At 35.1% G+C, this 24,409-nt stretch overlaps 4 protein-coding genes across 5 annotated transcripts; all 4 read right to left on the reverse strand.

Annotated features, from left to right (window-relative positions):
* Nucleotides 1–35: 35 nt before the first annotated feature.
* On the reverse strand, nucleotides 36–3,968 carry LOC104742642 (uncharacterized). The gene is made up of 2 exons (XM_010463660.3): nucleotides 3,478–3,968; nucleotides 36–2,515 (listed from the first exon to the last, which is right to left on the reverse strand). Exon 2 carries the CDS (start codon nucleotides 2,326–2,328, stop codon nucleotides 400–402), a length of 1,929 nt encoding a protein of 642 aa, XP_010461962.1. The 5' UTR covers nucleotides 2,329–2,515; nucleotides 3,478–3,968; the 3' UTR covers nucleotides 36–399.
* Nucleotides 3,969–5,678: 1,710 nt separating this feature from the next.
* On the reverse strand, nucleotides 5,679–8,627 carry LOC104742652 (magnesium transporter MRS2-2-like). 2 transcript variants are annotated; one of them, XR_015571938.1, is made up of 12 exons: nucleotides 8,297–8,529; nucleotides 7,902–8,202; nucleotides 7,748–7,777; nucleotides 7,411–7,564; nucleotides 7,180–7,301; nucleotides 7,024–7,106; nucleotides 6,709–6,936; nucleotides 6,591–6,635; nucleotides 6,457–6,501; nucleotides 6,330–6,359; nucleotides 6,125–6,244; nucleotides 5,679–6,017 (listed from the first exon to the last, which is right to left on the reverse strand). XR_015571938.1 is itself a non-coding variant. In XM_010463670.3 (12 exons), the coding sequence occupies exons 2-12, from the start codon at nucleotides 8,139–8,141 to the stop codon at nucleotides 5,931–5,933; spliced, it is 1,176 nt and encodes a 391-aa protein (XP_010461972.1). In that variant the 5' UTR covers nucleotides 8,142–8,202; nucleotides 8,297–8,627; the 3' UTR covers nucleotides 5,679–5,930. The 2 variants fall into 2 exon arrangements, 1 of the variants encoding a protein (XP_010461972.1); XM_010463670.3 differs by having other exon boundaries at nucleotides 7,032–7,106; nucleotides 8,297–8,627.
* Nucleotides 8,628–8,774: 147 nt separating this feature from the next.
* LOC104742662 (beta-D-xylosidase 4) lies at nucleotides 8,775–12,926 on the reverse strand. The gene is made up of 5 exons (XM_010463681.2): nucleotides 11,920–12,926; nucleotides 11,224–11,511; nucleotides 10,823–10,992; nucleotides 9,878–10,734; nucleotides 8,775–9,744 (listed from the first exon to the last, which is right to left on the reverse strand). The coding sequence occupies exons 1-5, from the start codon at nucleotides 12,343–12,345 to the stop codon at nucleotides 9,155–9,157; spliced, it is 2,331 nt and encodes a 776-aa protein (XP_010461983.2). The 5' UTR covers nucleotides 12,346–12,926; the 3' UTR covers nucleotides 8,775–9,154.
* Nucleotides 12,927–18,531: 5,605 nt separating this feature from the next.
* Nucleotides 18,532–23,151, reverse strand: LOC104742672 (putative inactive ATP-dependent zinc metalloprotease FTSHI 4, chloroplastic). The gene is made up of 17 exons (XM_010463693.3): nucleotides 22,630–23,151; nucleotides 22,206–22,461; nucleotides 21,595–21,970; nucleotides 21,246–21,504; nucleotides 21,011–21,142; nucleotides 20,848–20,922; nucleotides 20,650–20,775; nucleotides 20,463–20,572; nucleotides 20,296–20,374; nucleotides 20,085–20,222; nucleotides 19,888–19,999; nucleotides 19,619–19,782; nucleotides 19,423–19,528; nucleotides 19,261–19,337; nucleotides 19,031–19,174; nucleotides 18,791–18,947; nucleotides 18,532–18,694 (listed from the first exon to the last, which is right to left on the reverse strand). Exons 1-16 carry the CDS (start codon nucleotides 22,900–22,902, stop codon nucleotides 18,804–18,806), a joined length of 2,571 nt encoding a protein of 856 aa, XP_010461995.1. The 5' UTR covers nucleotides 22,903–23,151; the 3' UTR covers nucleotides 18,532–18,694; nucleotides 18,791–18,803.
* Between the last annotated feature and the right edge of the window lie 1,258 nt (nucleotides 23,152–24,409).

Here is a 24,409-nt window from a genome sequence, read left to right on the forward strand (position 1 = left end):
CCGTGATCCATGGCTTGACTTGGCTTTTGACTGTATTTTAACTTTAACGGCGTTTCTTTGACTTTCTACTAAACCGGTTGATATAAACTAAAACCAAAATATACTATTTTAACCGAAATGATTTCGGTAAGCTCCGGTTTTTTCTTGAAAACAAAACAAAACATAGAACACTTTTACTACATTGCAACATTCCCAACAATAGTCAAATAAACAAAGGACTAGGGTTCGAGCCATCGACTTGATGGTCAAGTGAATACTTAAAGACTGGACCAAACAAAAACAGAGACCCATGAAATGTACATAAGGACCCAAAAAAAAACCCCAGAAACTATACATATTACATAAAGCTTTACACAGATTCTAGCTTTGTTACACACATAGAGAAGCTTACAAATTCCATCAATGGAGTGTTTGTTGTTTCATGCTACCACCAAGCAGAGACATTAGCCCACCGCCGTGAACTCTCTCCTCAGGAATCATAAAGTCAAAGATGTTCCTCCCATTGCTGCCACTACTGTTGTTGTTTGTTTCCATTTCGGGTCTCTCACTGTTTGAGAAGCTTAAGGACTTCATTGATGGAGGAACAAGAACCTGCATTGGTATCATCAGCTTCTGTCTTTTCTCAGGTTGATGATGCAGTGGTGGCAGAGGGCGATCAATGGAGTCTGTGCAATCAGAGACCACGCTGACTCCAGATTGAGAATGATCAGTAGTAGTAGTAGTAGTAGTAGTAGTAGTGGTAGTTGCAGTTGTTGTGGTATGGGAAGAAGTAGAGACTAGGCCACGGAATAGTCCAGGTCCAATCAAACCAATCTTGCTTCCAGCTTTATCCTGAGACATACTGTTATGCGCAGCGCATAAACCGCTCTTTCCTCTAGCGAACTTCTCGCATTTCCAGTCCCCTCCCCATGAGCAACGTTTCCCACCACCGTGTGCCTTGCAGAAGTCAGTACTACCTTGTGCACTCTTCTCACAACCATCAGACTTACACCGTTTCCCACCACCGTGCTTCACGCAACAATCAGTCCGTCCACGAGCGCTCTTTGTGCACCCGGTCACAACACATCTCTTCCCACCACCGTGAGCTACACAGAAACTAGTCCCACCGTGAACACTTTTAGGACAAATACCTCCACCATCAAACATACAACGTTTTCCTCCACCATGTGCTTTACACAGCGGAGTACTACCTTCTGCTCCCTTTGTACATCCCGCAAATATGCAGCGTTTCCCGCCACCATGAGCTTTGCAGTAGTTTGTACTTCCTTGAGCACCTTTTGTACAGCCTGAAGACTGACAACGCCGTCCACCACCGTGGGAAATACAAAGCCCTGCTTGTCCTTCAGCACTTCGTGTACAGCCTTCAATCCGACACCTTTTGCCACCACCATGCTTGATGCAGAGCCCGGATTTGCCACGTGCAGCCTTAGCACATCCCTCAGGGAATCCACAACGTCTTCCACCACCATGAGATATGCAGAAATCTGTTTTCCCTTCAGCGCTCTTTGTACATCCCAAGTGTTGGCATCTCTTTCCTCCTCCATGAGCTTTGCAGAAAGTAGTTTTGCTCTCAGCACCTTTGTTGCAGCCTGGCTTTTGGCACCTCTGCCCACCTCCATGGCCAATGCAGAGCCCTGAAGCTCCTCTAGCTCCTTTCACACATCCCATGAACTTGCACTTCTTCGGGTTGCTTATCCTTTGCTGAGAAGACGTGGCAGATGCCGTCCTATCAGAGAAAGCTCCTATAGAGAACTCTGACTCATGGCTCAGTTGTGAAGTATAGGCATCAGTTCCAAAATTAGTACTACACTCTTGCATTCTTGAAGGTTTTCTAACAGTTTCCGCTCTTGGAGCAAAAAGAAGTGATGGCATATAGCCGCCTGATCGCCTTGCAGATGTAGAACCCTCATCAACTACAGCTTGGGAAACATTAGTATCCGAATATGTCAACAACGAACAATCAAGTCCGCTGAAAGTATCCATGGACACAGCGGGAGGACCAAGTTGCAGAATCGAGTTACCTCCTCCTGATGAGAGTTCCTGAACACTCCCGGAAGAAGCTGACCTTTTGTTACTATCATTATTAACCTTGACATTGTAATAGTAGGAAGGCGGTGTTGGACCCAAACCGAGAACCAACCGGCAGCCACCATCAGGACAATTAGAAACATCAGAACAAAGCTTATGGTTATGGTGAGAGTTCCCAATTAATCTCCCTGCTGCACTGCTTCCAAGACATTTCAAGCTAAGAGCAGTATCACCGAAATTGTCAAGCTTTGAAATACCATTGCCACGAGAATAGTGAACAACACTCTCGTTTAAATCCATATGAAGAGTAGATATAGAAGAAGGATGCAGAACTGACGACTAAAACAACAAAATACTTAGGAACACCTTTTGTAAAGAAGCTATAAACATAAAAGCAACTTGAGATATAAACATCTCCCACCACTGACAAATCCCCATGTATCTGCCCTGTCCATCTTCAAGAATGGTGTTAAGAGCAAGACCTTTCCTGCAGCAGTTAAAAAAATCATCTAGTCAGCAGAAGAAAGCTTGAAACAAGAAGAGCAATAACACTACAAATGACATGAGACTAATCAATCATCAAAAAAGAAGCATGTGAGTTAATAACACAAGTTGAAGTATAGGAAGTAAAAGAGATAGCAAAGTACAGGACCAAGACCAATAATTGGGTACAACTGTGTCTGAAAAGGACCAAGTACCAACCAAAATAACTTATGGTGGCTGGCAACATTGTAGCCTTATAGGTAAAAAGTGAAACGTGAAGAGTACATCTTTCTATGCTCAACTTAAAATTCGAAATTTCCCACACAAACAAAAAAGATAAAAGCAGAAGGGACAGAAAGGATAAGATAAGATTGGTTTACAGATTAAATATACACAGTGAAACTCAATAATTTTTGTTAGCTCAAAATAAGAATTACATATATTAGACTTTTGAAACCTTGTAATATAAATTGGAAAGTCAACTTTGATAAGTGATAAGTGATAACAACAATGCCCCCTCACCCTCAGGATTTTTTTTTTTTTTTTCCATTGTAAACAAAAAGATCCAAACATAAATAAACAAGATCTAAGGAAATACTAATTGTTATATTAAAAAACACCATGGAATTTGAATCAACAAGATTCTGAATCTCTATATCAACACACAAGTTTCCAACTTTGAGGAAAAATATATAAAATTCACTAACAAAACTATATAAAATTGACTGTGCAACCACCAAAGTAAGAAAAAAAAAAACTAACATAACCAATCATTAAAGAAATCACCATACTCTAAAGTATTTAAGCAGGTGAAGGAAAAAAAACCCTAAAAAGAGTATGCGACAATTACACACACAAATAACATCAGCAGAAAAAAAAACCATGCATTCTGGTTCATCAGTTACAACTCCATCAATCAGTAATAATACAAAGAAACAAAAGTACTGAGAAAGGAAAAATAAAAACCTGATGGATCTGAGAGAGAGGTTCCGTAAGCAAAAGCCTCGTAAACTGAGAATCTGCTGTTTCGTCTAAAATATCGAGGAAGACGAAGAAGAAGAAACCAAAGAAAACAAAAAAGACTGAAACAGGTGTCGATATATTAGCGGGCTACACAACTAGAGAGAGAGAGAGAGAGAGAGAGAGAGAAGGAAGAAGGAGAGAGAGAGAGAGAGATATTATTGTAGTAGTAGAGAGAGCGTGTTATGTTTGTTGTATGCCTTCCCTTCTCGTTTATAACCGCGAGTGAGGGAATCCAAACGAATTACCCAAAATACCCTCTGTCTCCGTCGATAGTAACGGTTCTGATTGGATGAGACAACGCTCTATTTTGGGAAATTCTAATTATAAACTGCTTTTCGATGAAAACGACGCCGTCTTTTATACTGAAAAAGTCTATTATGCCCCTCTTTTCCGTTTCCTGTTTGTTTTTTTTTTTTTGGCTGAGTGGTAGTGATGTTGCGACAAGTCACTTCTGTGATTCTTATAAATTAAAAGCAATATACCAACCGGTTACCGTCTTAACCGGTCAGAACTGATTCCTTTTCTTAATTGTTTATGACGTCATCCTCATTTTTATATGAACCCAGCTTGGGGGTTTTAAAAATTTGGAATTTTTTAATTATGATGATATCAGCTGAATCAGTCTTGGCAAACTTATAATTGATGATGTATGTATTATTTTATTTTATTTGTCATTTTATGTGTCGCTTTTTGTGGAAAAAACGAGACAAAGAAAAAGAAAACGATTATTGTTTTCTCGTGCCATGGATTTGGAGTAAAAAAATATACTATAGAATTAGCTAGCTGGCATCATTTAACCTAGTATTATTAAAAAGTTTAATTAAGATTCCACTATCCAAATGCGAAGCACTTGTAAAGTTTGTAAGAGATTAAAGACTAATTATGTGATTTTGGCTTATTTACTTTTATTCTTGTACTTACATCTAGACATCTATATGTGAAAAATGTTCACATTTCTGTTCGAGCAAAAGACATATAGCTAAACCTCTTTATGTATAGTAGAAAACTAACATATGTGACTGTTCAATGTGACTGTTCATAATTATGTTATGATGTGTAATTAAAACTGAGAGAAAATAAAAGTAAATGATGACTATCTTAAAAAAAAAAAAGAGAGAAATATTATATATATATATATATATATATATATACTTTCTAACAAAACGAAAACTAAAAAGCACTGAAACTTTATTTATACAATATGATTTTTATGTTTGATATAAACTTTATTTAAAGTACGGACCATGTATTAATACGATTGATGATATAAAACTTTTTGTCGTGGTGTGATGAAAACATTGTCGCAAAGGACCACAACCATCGGACGAATGGTATTTTTTTTTTTAAAAAGAAAAAAAAAATTTGATTTTGATTTTTATGTTGTTCCAAGAGGCAAATCCTATTACGTCAGCCAATGAGGTTCCTTGCAGAGTGGAAGAATCTATCATAATATTTTAATTTTAACGAATTTTATATTAAAGAAAAAGTACAAAAAAAGACAATAAAATAAAAGGAATCTTTTACTATATTATACAGTATATAATAAGTTGAGTCGGCGATTCCGTCAGCTTCGGCCTCAACTCTCCACGCGAACGGCTGACGTCGACCTTGTTTTTTTTACTTAAATAATTGTGTGTATGTGGAAACACGAAAGCCTTGTTGCTATATTTTAGACCATTTTTTTTGGTTTTGACTTCATCACACATTAGCCATATAGGGATGGTTTAGGTTAGGTAGTTCCTTCGCACTGCATTGCATGCATACATTTTTATTTCAGAACAAACTATACCTTTTTTTTTTTTTTTTTTTTTTTTTTTTTAACTATACCTACTACGGGGCTACTAGTATCTTGATAACATCACTCTACTAGGCTCATAGATGGTTTTTTTTTTCAGTTTAAATTTGTTGGGTAATTAACAACATAAGGCCCAAGCCCACCCCAACCCTCTAATACATTAGCAAGAACATGCCAACATTGCCAAGTTTAGTTAACGACTTGAACAACATTGCCAATTTTAGTGAACAACATTGCCAAGCTTGAAGAAAGTTTTAAGAACTTAATCTTCCTTTTCGACTAATTTGGTTTACGACTCCTTTACTCAGATGTATAAAAACCACTAAATTTGCTTTTTATGCTCTAATAGTAAAGGAATCGAGAGTAAAGCTTATCTTTACAATTTACAAGTCACAATGCTTCTGCAGTTTTTTTTTGTGTTCTTCGTTTTTCCTTTCTTCTTTTTAATATGTTTTTTTGTTTCTTTTAATTTAATGATCTAAAACGATTGTGAAGCTCGTTCAAAACTAAGAACGACCACAAGTATAATAATAATTGAAAACAATATCTGGCCTTGCTCCTTCACAATCTCTCTCTCTCTCTCTCTCTCCTCTACCCATATTCAAGATCCCACCAGTCCTTTGTACCGAGCGTACGACATTATGATGACAAACATGAGTCCACAAACTGTCCCCGTCAAGCCCACGACCTGCACCACCACCACCAACAACAACAACAATAAAAAACAGATCAACATAAGTTAATATTAAGAGTTCTTCGTTTTATTCTAATGGGAATCGAGTTCTGGTTTCGTACATATTTGAAGATGTATCCATGATCGTCGTTCCATGTGTATGGAATGTTCATCCCGAAAATTCCAGCGACAAGTGAGTACATTGATAAGCAAACGGTTCCAGAACTTAACACAAGCTCCAACTGCAAGATTTTCAAGATGATCAAGAAAAGAAGCTCAAGATCATGACATAGAAAAAACTGCTTCAAGCTTTCAAGATTCACGTACCTGAATAAGCTGATTCCGATGATTGTCTAGCTGTGAAAACAAAACCGATAGTTTAAGGTGTCAGATTTACTATGACTTGAGAGTATTCATATTTCAGGAACAGATTGGAGATTTCGTTTTTTGGTACCTGGATGTTAATGTAGTCCTCTGTGTCATCAATGTACTCACGTAGCTGCATCAGAATAAAACATTAAGAATTGTTTTATAAGTCAAAAAAGTCTGCGACAAAAGAACAGAAAGAAAAAGGAGCAAGGGGATAACTGTTGTTAATCTGTTCAAAGTGCTGTCGATCTGCATGAAGTATGCCTGCAAAGATATCAAAACGTTAGTACTTAAGACTTTGCATGTAGATAAAAGGTTTCGTGGAGAATTAACCAACCTCGAGCAACATTTCAAGTTCTTCAACATCATTCTCATCCCCACGAACTGTAGCTAAACTCGCTCTACTTGCTCTTGAAATCTTAGAACCTATGGTTGGGGAAGTAGGATACCAATTTGGTTCACCAACACTACTAACCGGTGAAGAAGCACTAGAAAGTTTCCTTGAAAGGTAAAGATCCGCCATATCATCGTCATCATCCAGCAACTGTTCGAGTTCATCTCTTACCTGCAAAAAGGTGATGAAAAGCTTCTTTATTATTTATTCCTATTACAAACTTTTTTACATATACTCAAAAGTCAAAAGAAAAGATACCTGCTCACCTTTTGAACTCGAGCTGTCAACCGAGTCATGGCACTCTTCAACTTTCGAACTCTATCCAAATTACGGCTACTAATCTACAAGACGAATTTATAAATCGCTGTTAAAAATTGAATCACTGGTGATAGTAATAAATGATGAGGTCCCTACCTTTGAGGTAAGCTCATCCAAAGCAGGATAAGCAGCTGTTTCTAATTCTGTTGTCCTTGCAGCTAAGAAGCTACAGATTGCTTCCAAAGCTACTTCCAGCGCCCGAAACTCGAATGGTGATTCTATATTTGCAACAAGCAGACATTTCAATATACGAAAAGGCAAAACAAGTTAAGGAAGGACATTAGTTGTTTTAGAAAAAAGCAGCCAAGAGTCTCAGGGAGAAAATACCATCTTCTTCACCAGTATCAGCGTCGTTTTGAGCACCTGAGATCTCTTTCCCTTCTCCTTGACCATGCTGTGCTGCATTGCCAACGGGTAAGCGTCTTTGAAGCTCCTCCAAAACTGGAATAACATTTTCATCAGACGGGTCCTGAAGCAAAACCTGTAGTGAACCAAGTCATTACTACAAGAAGACAAAAAGGTTCATTGCCATTGACAAAATTTTGGCTTATTACAGTATTATGAGATATTAAACAAAACCTGTCCAAACAACTCAAAGACCAAATCTTTCAACTGCAAAACCCTATAAAATCTAAGTGAAAAAGGAATTACAGAGTAAACTAACCTCGTCGGAAGTGATAATCGCCTTAATATGCTGCATCAGCCCAATAACACAAACCAAAAAAAAAAAAGAAAAAACTAATCACACTAGGAACAAATAAAATAAAATAAAAACAAGTAATCACACAGTGAACCAAAAAAAATAAAGAAATCAAAACCTCTAAATTGAGAACAATGGCTCTCTCACGGCCAAGAATAGTAGAAGGGTAAGATAAATTAGGGTCGAGAATGCGGAGATCGCGAGCGTGGATCTGGACACGGTGCATGATAGCATACTTATCGAAATCTTGAGATGTGCTCTGTCCCATAGCATCAATAAGTGCCCAATTCAGCGTTTTCTTCTTCACCGTCACAACCGCTGAAGGATCCGCCGCTACCACATACCCGTTTTGCGCCATCTCTCTTACCCTCCCCAAAAAAAAAAAAACTTTCTTCAACACCGTCCACTTCCACGCCGTTCTGATACAAATTCAGTAACCACCAACCATAAACAAAAAACACCCAAATTTTGAAAAAAGTTAAAGAAGGAATAAAAATAAAGAAAGAATCTAACCTTTTGAGCTCAAGTGTTCATGCGAATTCGACGGAGAAAACAATACCCTAATGGATTCAAAAAAGCTAATTCTCGTTCTCTCTTCTCTTTTTTTTTTCATTAATAAGATTTTTGCAAATCTTTCTTTCTAGATTTTGTTTTTAGTTTAGTTTAGGTTTGGTTTTTTTGTGTTGTGTTTTGTGTTTTTTTTCGCTTTCCGAGTTTTTAACAGTTTCAGAAAAAAAGGAAAACGTGAGATCTTCTGTTAGAGGTGAATCTTATGTTCAACTCAAACCGTAGATAACCGAAGTAAACCGGTGTAATTTGTGCGTTTTTGGAGTCTGATTTATCTGAACCACCCAAGATGTCGCCGTATCCGACCGGTATATCCGATTTTTTGGGTTAATAAATAATTTAGAGATTATTCGCTTGAATCATAATAATTATCCTAACAAATAAAAAAAAATAGCAGGATAATTACTCGAAATTGCGAAATATCTGTTTGAATAACTAATATTATTTTAGGTTAGTTTAGGTTAAATAACCAAATATTATTTGAAACTATCCCAAAATTTTAACAAAAAAAAAAAAAAGAAACTACCCCAAATTAATACTATCAAATATATAAATCTAACTTTTTTTGTGTGCTTAAGATATTTCCAATAGTAATTTTAATTTTTTTCTGGTTACATGAGCTTTTTGCTTGACCAAGAAATTGAAAAAAAAAAGAAAGAAAAAAAACACATTCACAAAAATATATATAAGAGATTCACAATTTCTTTTTTTATTCCTCTTTTTTCCAACTTGCACAATTTTAAGCATATTCTTTTAATTTTTTTCTTTCTCAAAATAAAAAGAAAGAAATAAAATAATTAAGAATCAGATCCTAATGCTTAAGGAATGTTTCAAATCTCCAACATGAAGAAGATGCTTACCCAAACCAATCTTCCTCTTCCCAACCTCATCCACAACACTCAAATCTTTACACACCGCTACCTTAAACCTAACCACCGCTTCTTCCATCTTCCCCAACCGAACCTTCTCAAATCCTAACAAATGCTTCCTCGGCGATCCATGAACATCCGGCGGCGTCGTGAACAGAAACACCGTGTGTATCCCTTCTCTTTCTCCCCCGTTTCTTACCTTGATCTGAACCTCAAACGCAGATCCACCGCCTGAAACGGCGTTTTCGCAGTGTGGTCCAATCGCGTCAAGCGATTGACACTCCGATGATCGGCAAACGTGATTCTCTTCTAACCGGAGTGAAACGAGATGTGGAGCTTTGACTAAGGTGTGGCTGAATTTTGTGTAGCTGAGTCCGTCTCCGAAGGCGTAAACTGTTTCTCCGGCGTAGAATCTGTAACTCCGACCCGGATAATCGTTTGCTTTGTCGGGTCTCATGTTCATGTTCGTCATCGGAACTTTCTCTACATACGACTGTGGATACCAAGTCATCGGTAACCTTCCACCTACAAAACCAAACCAAAACCGGTTTATCAAAATTGCAATTACTGTACCCGGTTATCATCACCGGTTTATCAAAATTGCAATTACAAGACCGGTTATCGACACCGGTTTAGGCTAATAGAAACAGAGTCTTACTTGGATTGTAACGGCCGAAGATAACATCAGCAATAGCGATACCACCGGCTTCTCCGGGATAACCAACCCATAAAATTCCGGCGATCTTTGGATCGTTTTTAGCGAATGTAATGTCGAAACCTCCACCGGACATAATGACGAGCAAGACAGGTCCCTTTGCTGCTTTAGCCACTTCGGTCACTAGCTTTGATTGCTGTCCTGGAAGATTCAGATCAACTCTGTCGCGGCTCTCTGCTTCTATTGACTGATCTGCACCGATCACAAGCACAGTCACATCAGCCGTCGCAGCTAGTTTCGTGGCGCCGGCTATATCCGCCACAGCACAAGCTACATTGGAACAGCCTGGTAGATATGTTGTAGATACTGTCCCAGCTAAACCTTGAAGTGGTGTTGTGTATTTGCATGGTGTGCCTTCGTAGTTTCCTATCATTGTTTTGGTGACATTAGCGTTTGGTCCAATCACGGCTAGCGTTTTGGTTGATGTAGGAGAAAGCGGTAAGCATCCATTGTTCTTGAGTAGTACAATGCCTTGTCTTGCTGCTTCTGCAGCTAGCTCTTGGTTACTAGTTGTGCATACGTCTTTAGGACCTAACCCTCCGTACATTAGCTTCTTTGGATCTCCATCGAAGAATCCTAAACGCATAAGGGTTAAAAAGTTGTTCGTAATCGCTTTATCGATAGCTGTCACGTTTACCAAACCGGCCTTAACCGCTTCCTCTGTATGTTGACCCAAGAACGAACCACAGTTCAAATCTAAACCTGCCAATATAGATACGGCTGCAGCTTCCGCTGGAGTCTTGGTATAGTGTTGGTTCTTGTACAATACATCGACTGAATCACAATCTGAAACAATGTACCTATAAGAAAGAAAAAGGATACAATCAAAACCTAAACAAACCTTTAAAGAGTTTAAAAACCCACTGATCGGATCAGACAGAACATTACCCATTTAATTTCCATTCACCGCGGATAACACCAGAGAGGAGATCCGGATCAGCGCATGTCGGTTTGCCGTTTACTTGATTGTAAGAACACATAACACTCGCCACATTCCCATCAACCACACAACTCTTGAAAGGTGGTTGGTACGTATCATCCATATCTTGTTGAGTCACCTACTCCATCACAAACAAAAGCACAAAACAACAGTTAGTTAAAACACTAAAATTGTGTTTAGTCTACTCTAACCAAATGATGTACCCAACCCGGATTTAGTACCATTGAACCGGATTAACCAAATAAACCATACCAACAACTGAGCCAAACATACCAAATTATCAGACTTCCCAATTCTTACTGTGACAAAAACAGTTTTAAAACAATGAAAAATGTTTTAGATATTTTACCACGGCGTTGAAACTGTAACGTTCTACGCCTTTCCAATTATCGACGTCGTAAGCAGTGTAGTGTTTGCAGCAGGCGGCAACTTTGAGGCGGTTAGGGTCGCCACCGTCAGTTTCTTGAAGACCCTTAACATAACCTGAAGCATACTTGCTAGCGAGCAATGGATCTTCTCCTGGAGTCTCTTGTCCTCTTCCCCATCTAGGATCTCGGAATATGTTCACGTTCGGTGACCAATACGTTAGTCCAGCTAATCCCACGTTGTACATTGCCCTCGCTTCCGTCGAGACAACCTTAACAAAGACGTAATACTAATGTCATCCATAACAAGTCATGTGTATCCAATCCGGTTTAAAATTGTATTGAGGAAACCAATATAGATACATTAAAATCAAAAAACCGTATCCGGTTGATTTAATAGAAAAAATAAATACACCGAATCTTTAACCATACAATCATCATGGGCACTGAAAACAATTCAATGTGGGATATTCAGTATTGGTTATAAGTACGAAAACGACGTCGTATAACGTGTTGTAAAGTGTTAACTTGTACCAAACGAAAGAGCGAAAAAAAAAGAGAATACGAGTGACCCAGTTTCATAATAAGTAAGATATTGCTATTATCCAAAACGAAAAATAAAAGCAAAGGACGAAAATAAAATAAAATGTTTTAATCGAAAATGGATAAACTTTTATTACCTTGCCAATGGCTTGAAAGAGAGATACGTTGAAAGATGCAGCGGTGAGTATAACCTGAGGGAAACTCGTGGCTCCGGGAACTTGGCCGGAAAAATGCGTGCCGGGTCCGACGTAAGAAACGCCGTGAAGTGCTTCCGACCACCATTCATACGTCGGAATCCCAAGCCTAGTCACGCCGTTAGCTTTACTCACTAAAAAACCGATCTTTTCTTGCAAGGTGAGCCTAGCGACCAGATCAGCGACTCGGTACTCGATCTTTAAAACGGTGTTGCAGAATCCATAAGCGGCAAGAGAAGGATTAGCAGCAACGTCGCAGGCGAAAACAGGGGATGAAGATTGAGCGTTTGATAAATCTAAAACGTAGAGGAAGAAACAGAGAAAGGAAAGAAGAACAGAGGAAACAGAGGATGGTGAAGAAGAGCCCATTGCGTAAATGCGTGTTTAGGTTTCGTGGGATATTATTTTGTGGTTAGTGATACTGTTTTTATAGTAATAAAGAGTGGTATAAAAGCGCTAGGGAGGCTACGCTCTTTCACTAAAGAATCTGTGGTTAGTATACATTATTGTCGACATTTATTAATATTTTTTTGGCATGCTCTATTATAATTAAGATTACGTGAAAAAGATGATACGATACTCGAGGAAAGAAATAATGATACGGACCATACGGTGTTTTGCAGCTTGTGGATAGTATTAGGATTTATGACCTCTGTGTCTTTTGTTAAATGATACGTCTGATTTTACTTTATACAGTTTTAACAAAAAAGAAAGAAAGCATGCGACTATGCGAGTGGGGTTTTAGCTTTCTATGTAAAGCTGTACATCGAATATTCTACGTATAAATTTACTTCTTCTCCCTTTTGTCTCACCGTATAAACTTACCTTTTTGGGTATTAAAATAAATAAATATGAATTGTAAGTATATATACAATTTCGTTTTCAGGTGACCCCATATTTAAATGCTTTCTTTTTCAATATAATCTTTAGATTTTGGGTCTGCCTATATCTTCACGTCCAAAAGCATTTTAGATTCTTATCAAGAAGGGTTGTAGCAATATCTTTTTAAATTGGTGATCATTAACTGTATTTGGTTAAGCGTTGGGGTATGGTCAATTCGATATATGTGGCTTGGATACTCAACTCAAGACGATTAGAGTCAAAAACTTTGGACTTTGTCGTGTGCATATATGAATGGGAGAGGTTGCTGAAGTCGTTTTTTGGTTGAAAATGATCAAGGCTATTGGCTATTGCGTGTAAACAAGAAAGACAATATGTTTTGAAGACTTACTTTGAAATACTGAAACTTATGTGAGATCACTTAGTTTAACGTGGTCCAGTTGATGATCCCACATATAAACACATCTTTTAATAATAACAGTGTGAGTCAGTGAAATGCCCCTAAAAAAAACTATCACTATTTAAATGTGCAAATTCTAGTTTTCTATTAATTTCATCACCATTTTACGGTGGAAAATGTTGTTTTCTTTTTGTATTGGTTTTGGTTGAACAAAAGAGTAAAAGAAAAGTCATAGATCCCAATAAGGAGAAAGTGTTTTGTAGTGACCCGTGACGGTGTCGTATGACTAATCAAATGGTAAAAAAAATTGTCGAGGTCCTGCAAAGAGCAAGTTGCGCTTCTCTTTGTTGTTTCGAGTCCGTGAACCTTAATGGTTTCGACTTTCAAACAGTTGTTTTCATTTGCATGACAGCCTGTCACTAATTAAGGTTTTTTCTTGCGCGTGACTCGCCTCACATTTTACATATAATATAGGTTAACCCCGTTTATAATACTTTATACTTTTATAGTTCCTTTAATTTACTCATTTGGATAACATAAAACTTCATGGGAGCATGCATGATTTCAACCTTTTGAAAGATAAACTACGATATAAAATCTACTACAAAATTATCCATCTAGTAATAGAAGATTCTTTAATCCTAAAACCTTTAGTATAGTGTTATTACTTCGTAGTTTATATAGTTTTCAATTTCATTACTTTTGGCTAAGTTTTTTCTTAACTAAATCGAATAGTTGATTTGACACGTAACATACGAAAACAAATGTTTGTACTTTTACTCTCATAAAGAATATAAGAAATAAGTATATATGCACCACTTGGATTTAACTTAACGTATGTATATGAGTTTTATAGATGAGTGAGATAGTACCATCATATCATGTGGGTCTACGATATATATGAATTTCACTGAACACGTTTTTCTGGTCATTGCAACATTCACCAAAAGTTGTAAACTCTTCAAATTAATTTGATTGCGGTTTAAGATGTATATATTTTGGTTATATCTGAAGAACAGAATGGACGAAACGAATTACAAAAGTGGAATAAACCCCCATATAAATTATCCTCTTTTTTTTAGTACGAAAATGTATTACAAAAACATAGAGCAAATAAACGATCGAGTTTCCACATCGACATCCAATGCATGCATCTGCTTTTATTTTTATTTTCTTTTTTTTTTTTGGGGCAAAATGTCTGCTTTTATTTTTGTTAGCTGACCAAGATTCCAAGAAACATACAATTTCCATAATTCACATAAAACCAAATCAAAAAAAAAAAAAAAAAAAAAAAGGAAAACAACGTTGCAAGTTGCAAGTATGATTGTCATTTGTCTGTACTAAGTAGTAACAACTTATTTTTAGGTTTTTGAAATTAGTGATTTACAGATATATATATATATATATATATATATATGTATAAACCCACCTACATACATAACAAGTATTATTAGAGAGATTAAGGATGAAGAAGAAATGATTAGATTTATTTGTTTGCACTTTGCGTAGGACACATACTTCACTCACAAGTAACGAAGGGGATCATCTACACTTTATTCGTTAGATTAAACCAAATTCACAAAGATAATGATTGCTAAGTGTCTGCAGCTATTAATTATTGTTTAATATTACATGAAACATGCAAGTATTAGAATACTTCTCCTTTTATTAGAGAAAACTTTATGGTTTTAAAATAATTAGAATCCAATAATGAGTATGTTAATTTTATAGTACTAGTTTACTGTCAGTTGCTAATTTGCTACAATAAAGCTAAGTCTGGTCTGATTATGAATTCCAATCACCATACTTATCAAAATCAAAATCAAAATCAATCTCGCTTTATTTAATAATGGATATATAGTTAGGTTTGCGGCATTTGGGACATACATATTGAGGATGATATTACAAACTGACTCCAAAACAAATTAAAGTTGCATGGTTACGTGTTAGCAATTTGTGAGGACATAAAGAAAATCAATTAGGTTATTTACGTCTTAAATACGTTACAACAAATGTCTCGATCATTTAATTTCATATATTTCTGTAAACTTTTTTCGCATAATGTTTTTTGAAATGCATGTGTTATTTCACACACACACAAACACATTGATTTACAAATTGATTTATACGCTTGGTTGCTCACTTATTTTACTAATTTCATGATAAACTTTGTAATTTTCGAGTTTCAAACTTAGGTAAAAATTCAAATGTGTACCTTTTGTCATGTTTCATTTTTAAGAACTCTATTCAATTATATTGTCGTTTTTTACTTATCATTATACGAATTGTATTATGCGTAATATAATAATTTGCATGATTTCACCACTAGAATCTTAACTTGTCGGAGAAATTACTTTTTCTTTATTTATTTATATTCTTTATAAAAAACAATTGATTTAATATTATGACGTCGTCAAGATTTTATTTTTCATTTTATTACAACAAAAATTGACCTACTCTTTGAATAATATAACTAAGGTAGATGATGTTATTGTACACGACATGTGACTTTTTAGACAATATTATTTATAGTTAGAGCAGGTGAGGTGATCGATGAAGACATAACTACTGTCAATTATTGTAATTGGTCGCATTTCACATACCCAAAATATTCTTAATATCAAATAGAAAGATGCATGCCCCCATTATGTAACCCTGTTCATAATCATAATTATTTAAATTTCTTTGTTATGATCTAATAAAGCCTATATATCTATGTACAATAACACTTGCAGTGGTTATATATATTACTAGATTAGGACCCGCGGTACACCGCGAGGCAAAATTATTTATAAATAAAATATTTAAATTATAAGTTATATTTGTTGGTTAAATATATTATATAATTAAATAATAATTGTTAAATAAACCATATCATACTGTAAAATAATTTATTTTTACATAATATTTATTTAATAAAATTAATTAGATATGTCTATTCTATGGTACTAACAGTGTTAACAAAATAATAAAATGATGTTTTATTTCTGTAACACCGAATTAATGATATTTTTAATTTATATAAATATCAATAAAACCCGTCCCGCTATATAATCTCGTCCCGAGATATTTTAACTCACACTATATCATCTTAATTTTTAATATTTATTGTGTATCTACGGTATAATATTTATCATATTTAACTTTTTAAAAGTTTTAAATATTTATCATATTTAATCTTTTAAAAATCTTTAAAATAAAGAACCAGAATGAACCAAATAAAAGTTTTAAAAGTTTTAATGCCTGATAAATCAAGTTTTTCGACTCATTTATATTCGTAATCATTTTGGTCTCTTTTATAGTATGACTCTGAACCATTGCCCAACTTTTTTAGACGATGTGAGATATTGTACCCGTATTTTTTTATTCATCTATTGAGTAATATATGTTTGTTTTTAAAGTTTTGTATTACATCATATGCAGAAAAAAATCACAATTTTTATTAACTAAATGTATTGTAGAATAATTCAAGATAATTGAAATATAAATTCAAATAAAAAATGAAAGAGAATCATATATTTATTTTTGAATGAGGTAGAAATATTTCCTTATTTTAAAAATCTTACCTATAATTAATTTTGAAAATTTGGTAACTAATATTAAATTCAATGCATTAAATGTAAAAACTTTTCAAAAAGTATTTTTGAGCAGAAAACTGCAAAAATACTAGTATAGATTATACTGTACATAATAACGTTATATTTGATAAAATAATATATCATCGAAAGTAACATATATTTTACATTTTAGATAAATAAAGCTTGTTATTGGATAACATATTACTATTTGTTAAAAAAATCCGTTTGAAACTTTTCAGCCATTTTATGATGTTGTTACTCTAAAGTCGTCTACCTATCAAAAACGTTCATATTTTTTATTTGATCATTAATTTAAACAGTATGATTATTATAGTAAATATACCCTACGTAATTTTGTTTGATTATGCATTATATGATTGACACAAAGACGTATGTTATATAACACAAACCTGCCACGAAATAAAAAGAATCACACCCACTCAATAAATTTATGTTAGTTTCAAATAATGCAATGATGATAACAAAAAATAATTACATAGCCGTATAAAATATAGTCCTTAAACATATAATGAATGATACTAAAGTACTAACAACTTCATTTTTTTTTGGACAAACACTAACAACTTCAATAAGACTAGTAGTAGTGTCACCACTCACTAGATGACCATGTTCTCCTAGCAGTGGTTGCTCAGTCGACGCAAAATAAAGTTCTCTATACCTTTTTTTTATGTGTATGTTAAGATTTTTATTTTTTTAATGTATGTTTCTTGCTAATTTATATATGTCGGTGATTATATATTAATCGTTACTATTGAAACCATCTCTTTCCTTATAATTGATTACCTTTGATTAAGAAACGTAAATTACACTGAGCACTCATTAAGGCCTGATTTAGATGTTCAAATTTGTTAGTCTTGGTTGGACGTGAATAAATTATCGATAATGATTGATGGATAATCTTATTAACACCAATCCGAAGAAATTCGGAATTCCAGCAAAACCTGATTTTCTATTTAAATGAGTAGTAAGAATATATGATCGATACGATTGAGTGAAGAAGAACATATCCCCAAATATGGAATGGACCCCGTTCGAACCAAATTGAGATTACAAATTAAAGTGAAAAAAGAACATACGTATATATGGTCCACTTTAAAGTTATTATCATCTTATCATGTTAAGATCATAGAAGAGTTTAAAGCTTTCATTATGGATAACTTGGAATTTAAGCAACTTGTTCAATCTTTGGCCCAACTTTAGTAGATTAAACAAAAGTTTTATATCGTACAAAAAAATGATGCATCTACAGTTCTACACTACATAAACAAATCATAACAGAGAAGAACAACACTGATATAACGCACCAAAACAAAAACATAATTGCAGTATACAAATATAAAATGAATCGCAAAACTTAAAAAATGTAGAAAGCTAAGAGAAAAAAGAAGGAAAAATCACATGTAAATAATGACGAAGAAGATTATGTTTTCGAACTTTTGATATCGACCTGCGACTTTATTGTCGCCATTGGTTAGGTAAGTGTTCAAATTGACAATCTCTTTCAACGTTTCTATGATTGTTAATACAGATAATGATATCCAAATTCCTCATCACAAAAAAAAAATCAACATATTTGAAAATAGAAAAAAAGCAATCTGCTCTTTTTTAATGGGATGAGATTGTATCTACTTTTATTTTGTTTTGGTATGTCCATGCACTACATCCAAGCAAAAGTGCATCAACTAAATAAATAACAAAACAGTAAAAAAGAATCAATTTTGTAAATGATCACATTTGACATTTCTCAACAAATGAACTAGTTGATTCCAACAACAGTTTTCTACAGATCCCTCTGTTTTACAGAATACATTACAAATCTCTAAAGTCTCTCACCTGGAGAGATTTGTTCATATGATGTTCTTGAAACGGCAAAACTGAACTGAACAAACAGAGACAAATCAGTAAATTCCTGTTAGTATTTCCCGAAATATGCTCATCGATGTTAAATGAAACTGAGAGAATCTGAGAAACTTACAATTGGGATTTCATTAAAAGAAATGGGTTGCCATCAAAATCTGAGGTTTCTTCTTTTCTTCTTCAACTTGAATTACAGCTTCTTGTCTTATTTCTTCAACCTTTTTATCCCATATCTCATCCACTAGTTTCCATGTGTCATCGCTGATGATTTGGGTCTGCATATAACATAAACACAAGAGGATATGAGAAAACAACGTTTGCTGTTATGATCTATGAGTTCATTTGTTTACTACATTACCTCCATTGGACGAGGAGCTCCAAATGTTGCAAAACCAATGTTTCCTGGTGAAAATGTTACTCTTCCAGGAAGCGATACTCCGTGAATTCCCCATCTTCCCGCATAGATTAAGGCTCCATATTCATCGACAGGTCTCACAGGTTTCTGTTTTTTACAGGAATTAAAAGGATCTGAGAAAAACCGAAAGAGGGAGAGAAGAGCCAGAGGGGGAGAAAGAAGAGATAACTAACTTGAGGAATCCGTGGAGCTGTGTTGTAAATGTTCCAAATCTCATCAGCTTTGATTTCTCCCTTTTCAAGAAGCACATCTGAAAATATTATTACAATCTTTAAGATCGTTGAGTGTATGATGATGTCTGTAAATATAACGAAGAAACATTTGATATTCTAAACCTGTGATTTCTTCAAGTGCTGATTGATACTCTTGTAAGATTGATGAGCATTTCTCAACAGCAAACCTCATGTATTCATCACGTAATGCCTCAAGTTTCGGAACAAGCTACATGAAGGAGAATCCAAAATTGGTGGTTTATGAGATTCTCAAGAGCTAATTAAAATGAATAGGCAGAAAGTCATAAATGAAACTTACGTTTGGAACGAGGTCTCTTTGGTTTCGGTAATAAGCTTTTCCAAACGCAGTCATTCCCGTCTGAAGAATCAGAAACTCCGCTCGCTGTGAAGCTTCTAAAGTAGACTTCGCAGAGATCCAACACAAGTTTTCTATTCCAAACATCTCTTCTTCAACTACTCTGGCTGTGTATACAAACAAGGGAATGAAGTAAGTGACCGAGATTTTTGTGATCTATAATGGAACGTGAAAGCAAATTCTTCACTTTTTTTTTTGGCTTTATAACTTACGAGCACATGCACGGATTATTGTGTTCACATAATCTGACTTTCTCGCAAAAACTCTTCCTGAAGTTTCAGCGTAACGCATATTTGGTTGGCTTCGGATCGAGTTTATGTCAGTCTGCAGAGAGAAGCACAATGGTCTTAGTTATACTATAATCTAATATAACACATGAAAGAAACTGAAATCAAGTTTCTTGATCAACCTCGCTAATTGGACGGTACTGATCCGGGAGATTACAAGCAAGAACAGCAACAGCTGCTTCTCTGTAAGCCAATCTCAACTTCAATTCCTCTGGAACTTCAGTACTATCTTCTTGTCCAGTCTCAAATGTTCCTTTTTGCTGTAATTAGTGGAATCAGCATTTGCTAAAGCAGACTTAAGCGTTGATAAGCTGGAAATTAAACACTAATTACCCTCTTAAGCGCCTCTAGGAGTTCCTCTCTTCCAATGTAATCTAAATCTTTTCTAGCAGTCAAGATTCCAGCTTCATTTCTGTAAACAATTACCCAAACATCAGTGTTTTGCGTTTTTACATCTGCAATAAACTAAACACAGTTAAAAGTTCTGCATTATGTCTTACAGAACGTTCTGGAGTTCTGCTCCAGTAAAATCTTCAGTGTTCTCAGCTACTTCTTGCAGCAATTCCTCCTTCTCATCTTCAGACCGAAAGAATTTATTTCTAGCATGGACCTTTCACAAAACGAAAGCCTTTAGCTAAAGCACAAAGCAATCCAAAAATCATTGATTGGGAAAGCTAAACTAAGTACCTTTAATATGGCCAATCGACCATCTTTTGAAGGTAAACCAACCCTTATGATTTTGTCGAAACGCCCTTTTCTTAAGAGAGCAGGATCAAGAATATCTAACCTATTTGTTGCACCTATGACTAATACCTGACAAGATCCATGATTAATAGCACGAAATATTTACAAGAACAGAAACTTTACAGCAAATAAAAACATTACCTGTGATGTAGTAACTTTAAATCCATCCATCTCAGTCAATATTTGAAGCAAACCTTGTTCTCTCTCTGCTCCTCCCTATCAGTTAGTAACACATTTTAACAGAAAGTTAATTTTCTTAAAGCAAGCTCTAATTTCCAGAACAAAGAAAGCATGCCATTCTTACCCCACCAATATCAGGTCCACCTCGCTTACTTCCAATTGCATCAATCTCATCAATAAAGATTATAGATGGCGCAAATGACCGAGAGCTAGCAAAAAGATCTTTAACACGAGAAGCAGCCACTCCTACAAACATCTGAGAGATTGAAAGAGAAATAAGGATAACTCCTTAAAACCAAGACCTTAAGAAACCAGGATACTTAGCACAGTTAAACATGCTGACGTAATCAATCACACACCTCGACAAAGTCAGTTCCATTTGCCGCAAAGAAAGGTAAACCAGCTTCTCCGGCAATAGCTTTAGCTAACAGAGTTTTCCCCGTTCCAGGAGGTCCATGAAGAAGAACACCTTTCGGACAATAGATGCCTTTATTCTGAAATTCCTCATCATTCTTTAAAATCCGCACAATTTCTTGTAGTTCCCTCTTTATATACTCCTGACCCGCAAAATCATCAAATGTTACACCAGTTTTCTCCTCTGCTGATATAAATTTTGCCCTGACAGAGAGAATCAAACATGATCTTAGATCCAACAAACTTGAGCAGAAGTGGTCAATACCGAAGGAAGTAGTACATTTCTAAACATACCGACTCTTGCCTAGGGAACCAAGTGCTTCACGCTTGAGGGGCTGCCTTATCTTTTTAGTAGGGGTTCCAAGATCACAAGGGATTAACTTGGCATAGATTGGCCTTGTGATACTGTCGATCCAAACGTAAAGCGAAACAAAGAGGGCAAGTCTCATAGACCAAACCACAAAAGTGGCAACTGTAGTATAGACTTCAGCTGGAACCACATCTACATTAAAAACCTCCACATTGACTATTTGCTGATGCAACTTCTTCCATACATCATTCCAACCATCAATTGGCATCCGGTCCACAATGTGCCGACGAAAAATTATCTCCTTGTTCGAGTTTTCTTCTAATCCTTGGGGCTCCCCATCTTTATAATAAGGCAATATCACTGCACCAACAACAAAACTTAAGCAAAATGTATCAAAGAGCAAATTTGACACCATATTCTAGCTTTGAGAGGCATGATGCAATGTATCAAAGACGTAGTTCATATTGATATCATCCCGGAAAGACACATAGTAATTATATCTGGCAGAGCAACTAAAGAGCCTAGTCACACTGAAACGCTGAAAACAGAACTATAGACCAACATTGCAACTATAGATTATTCTGTAACTTGGAACCTGATATGGTCTGTCCGTAATTTGAATACTCCATGTATTGAACACTGTTGGAATCCAAGAGCTTCATAAAATCACTAAAATTGATCCTGTGAGAGGTTTCAGGATCCCATTCTGTTCCTTTTAACTTCCCACGCATAGTTAACAATGTTCTACTCCAATCTGAAGCCATCACAAGCTGCCTTTCTAATTGTACATTAGCCTTTCTCTCTAACTCTTCCATGTTGCTAAGTCGTTCTCCTTCAGCTTCCCTTAATCTCTGCAAAATCAAAGCTTTTAAAAAACTCCACTAAACCGAATGCAACATACACTCTTATCTACAAAGTATACAATTCAAATCCTAAATGATTTTGTAACTTCCCACTCTAGAAAAACCTAAACTTTGACATGATTTGCAATTGAGATAAAAAAAAAGAAAGAGATAGACCTCAAATAAGAGATTCGACTCAGCATCTTCTTCCTGTGAAACTGAAGACTCAGTAGACTCAAAGCTCGATGTACTGCAACAAGTAATCAACAACCCATCTCTACGTGAAGGAAAGGTATTGACTTTGGAGTTTAATTTAGCTCCCGCTGGTTTTCTCCGACGGACGAAGCTAGAAAGAGAACCCCGAAATTGAAAGGGGAAGAGGGTATTAGAAGGGTTTAAGGGTTTGGAGAAATGGGTCGGAGCTAATGAACTCGAGATATAAAACGCCATTGTTGGATTGAAATCAAATCATCAGAGAGGATAAAAATTTCCTCACTTTACTGTTCCCTCAATTTCTAACGATAGGAAAGAAAAAAATTTCTAGAGGTGTGAAATTTTGAAGCTGGTGGGTTCTTCTTCACGGAGGAGATTGGAAGAGACGATCAAAACGGTGCGTTTTTAATAGATTACCCGGTTCTATCGTAACCGAGATACACTGATCAGTAATTTTGATACCCAACCTGTTATTGCTATCGAACCGAGCACAATTTTCAAACTGTTTAAACTTTAAAACGACGTCATTTTTATAAATTATAAAAAAAGGAATAGAGATTCTATGGAATCGAACTCTTGACAATGTAAACTGATACAGACTCTCGTAACCACTGAACTGCAATATATTTTTGCAAATGGAGTATACGAAATCAATATATAGAAATAATACCAACGAGAAGTTCATTGGCTTTGATAATGTACATTATTAGTACTAATCTGATTCAGTGACTGAATTTCTTAACAACGAGTATTGATCTTCTGCCAATGGAGAAAGAGTTAGAATATGAAGTGTTCTAAGTGTTTATAGGATATTATACATATATCCACAAACAGATATATATATATATATATATATAACAATGTTAAATTACTGATAACAATATAGTTTAAGTAATTTTAGAATTGGGAAAATTGTCAAAAAACATCAATTTTCAAATTTGGAACGGAAAAATACGAACTTTCGAAATGTCATTTAAATCTCAAAATATTTGCTGATTTCTCAATAAATTAAATAAGGGGTGTTATTGGTTTATTAAATTGTAAATTCATATATAATTGGAAAATCAAAACACATGAATTATGAAATAACATGTTTTCTCATTGGATTTAAATCATCATATTTTCACTTTCAAATCCATTTCAAACATATTGAAGATTTTGAAATTTAAAAACAAATCACTAAAAAAACATAAGATTTTAACTAGTATTTATAAATTATATACCACCAATCTATAAACATTTCTAAACATTTAGTCAAAGACTAGACAACATAACAGACTCTTAAAAAAGGACAACCAAAAATTCTTAAATAGCAGAGATCAATCTTCTTCGACTAATCATCTAGATCTTCCCAATCACTTTGGCCAGCGAGTGTGTAGATTTTATAAGATACACATTGTACCCACTCTGTGTTAAAAAGTTTATTGTTGGAGCGAACGCGTTGTCAGCCGTGACCAAGAGCATAAACAACCCAATATTGAATACGCTATCAAATCATTCACCGATTGAAAAACTTAAAAAAATTACATTAATTTCTTATTTTGATTATCTTATTTTTCTTACGTTATGTTAATCACTAATTCACACATTATATATTTTCATACTTTCATCATTTTTCTGTATAGAATTCTTTTTACTATATGATTATAATAAATAATAATTGCAATTAAATTGCAAATATTTTCCTTATTAATTGCAAATATTTTCCTTATTAATTGCACATATTTTCCTATTGATATTAGTA

This window comes from Camelina sativa, chromosome 2, assembly GCF_030686135.1.
Source record: "Camelina sativa cultivar CO46 ecotype springtype chromosome 2, ASM3068613v1".
Taxonomy (NCBI): Eukaryota; Viridiplantae; Streptophyta; class Magnoliopsida; order Brassicales; family Brassicaceae; genus Camelina; species Camelina sativa.

Coding starts and splice junctions, on each gene's coding strand:
- LOC104742642 (XM_010463660.3), bottom strand. CDS start 2,328: ATGGATTTAAACGAGAGTGTTGTTCACTATTCTCGTGGCAATGGTATT.
- LOC104742652 (XM_010463670.3), bottom strand. CDS start 8,141: ATGGCGCAAAACGGGTATGTGGTAGCGGCGGATCCTTCAGCGGTTGTG. Junction 6,636..6,708: donor AACTTGAAATGTTGCTCGAG/GTTGGTTAATTC, acceptor ATATCTTTGCAG/GCATACTTCATGCAGATCGA. Junction 6,245..6,329: donor ATCGGAATCAGCTTATTCAG/GTACGTGAATCT, acceptor AAAATCTTGCAG/TTGGAGCTTGTGTTAAGTTC.
- LOC104742662 (XM_010463681.2), bottom strand. CDS start 12,345: ATGGGCTCTTCTTCACCATCCTCTGTTTCCTCTGTTCTTCTTTCCTTT. Junction 10,993..11,223: donor GTTACAGTTTCAACGCCGTG/GTAAAATATCTA, acceptor GTGATGGAGTAG/GTGACTCAACAAGATATGGA. Junction 10,735..10,822: donor GGTGAATGGAAATTAAATGG/GTAATGTTCTGT, acceptor TCTTTCTTATAG/GTACATTGTTTCAGATTGTG.
- LOC104742672 (XM_010463693.3), bottom strand. CDS start 22,902: ATGGCGTTTTATATCTCGAGTTCATTAGCTCCGACCCATTTCTCCAAA. Junction 21,143..21,245: donor ATGGAACTGACTTTGTCGAG/GTGTGTGATTGA, acceptor TCAATCTCTCAG/ATGTTTGTAGGAGTGGCTGC. Junction 20,573..20,649: donor GTCGATTGGCCATATTAAAG/GTACTTAGTTTA, acceptor GTTTTGTGAAAG/GTCCATGCTAGAAATAAATT.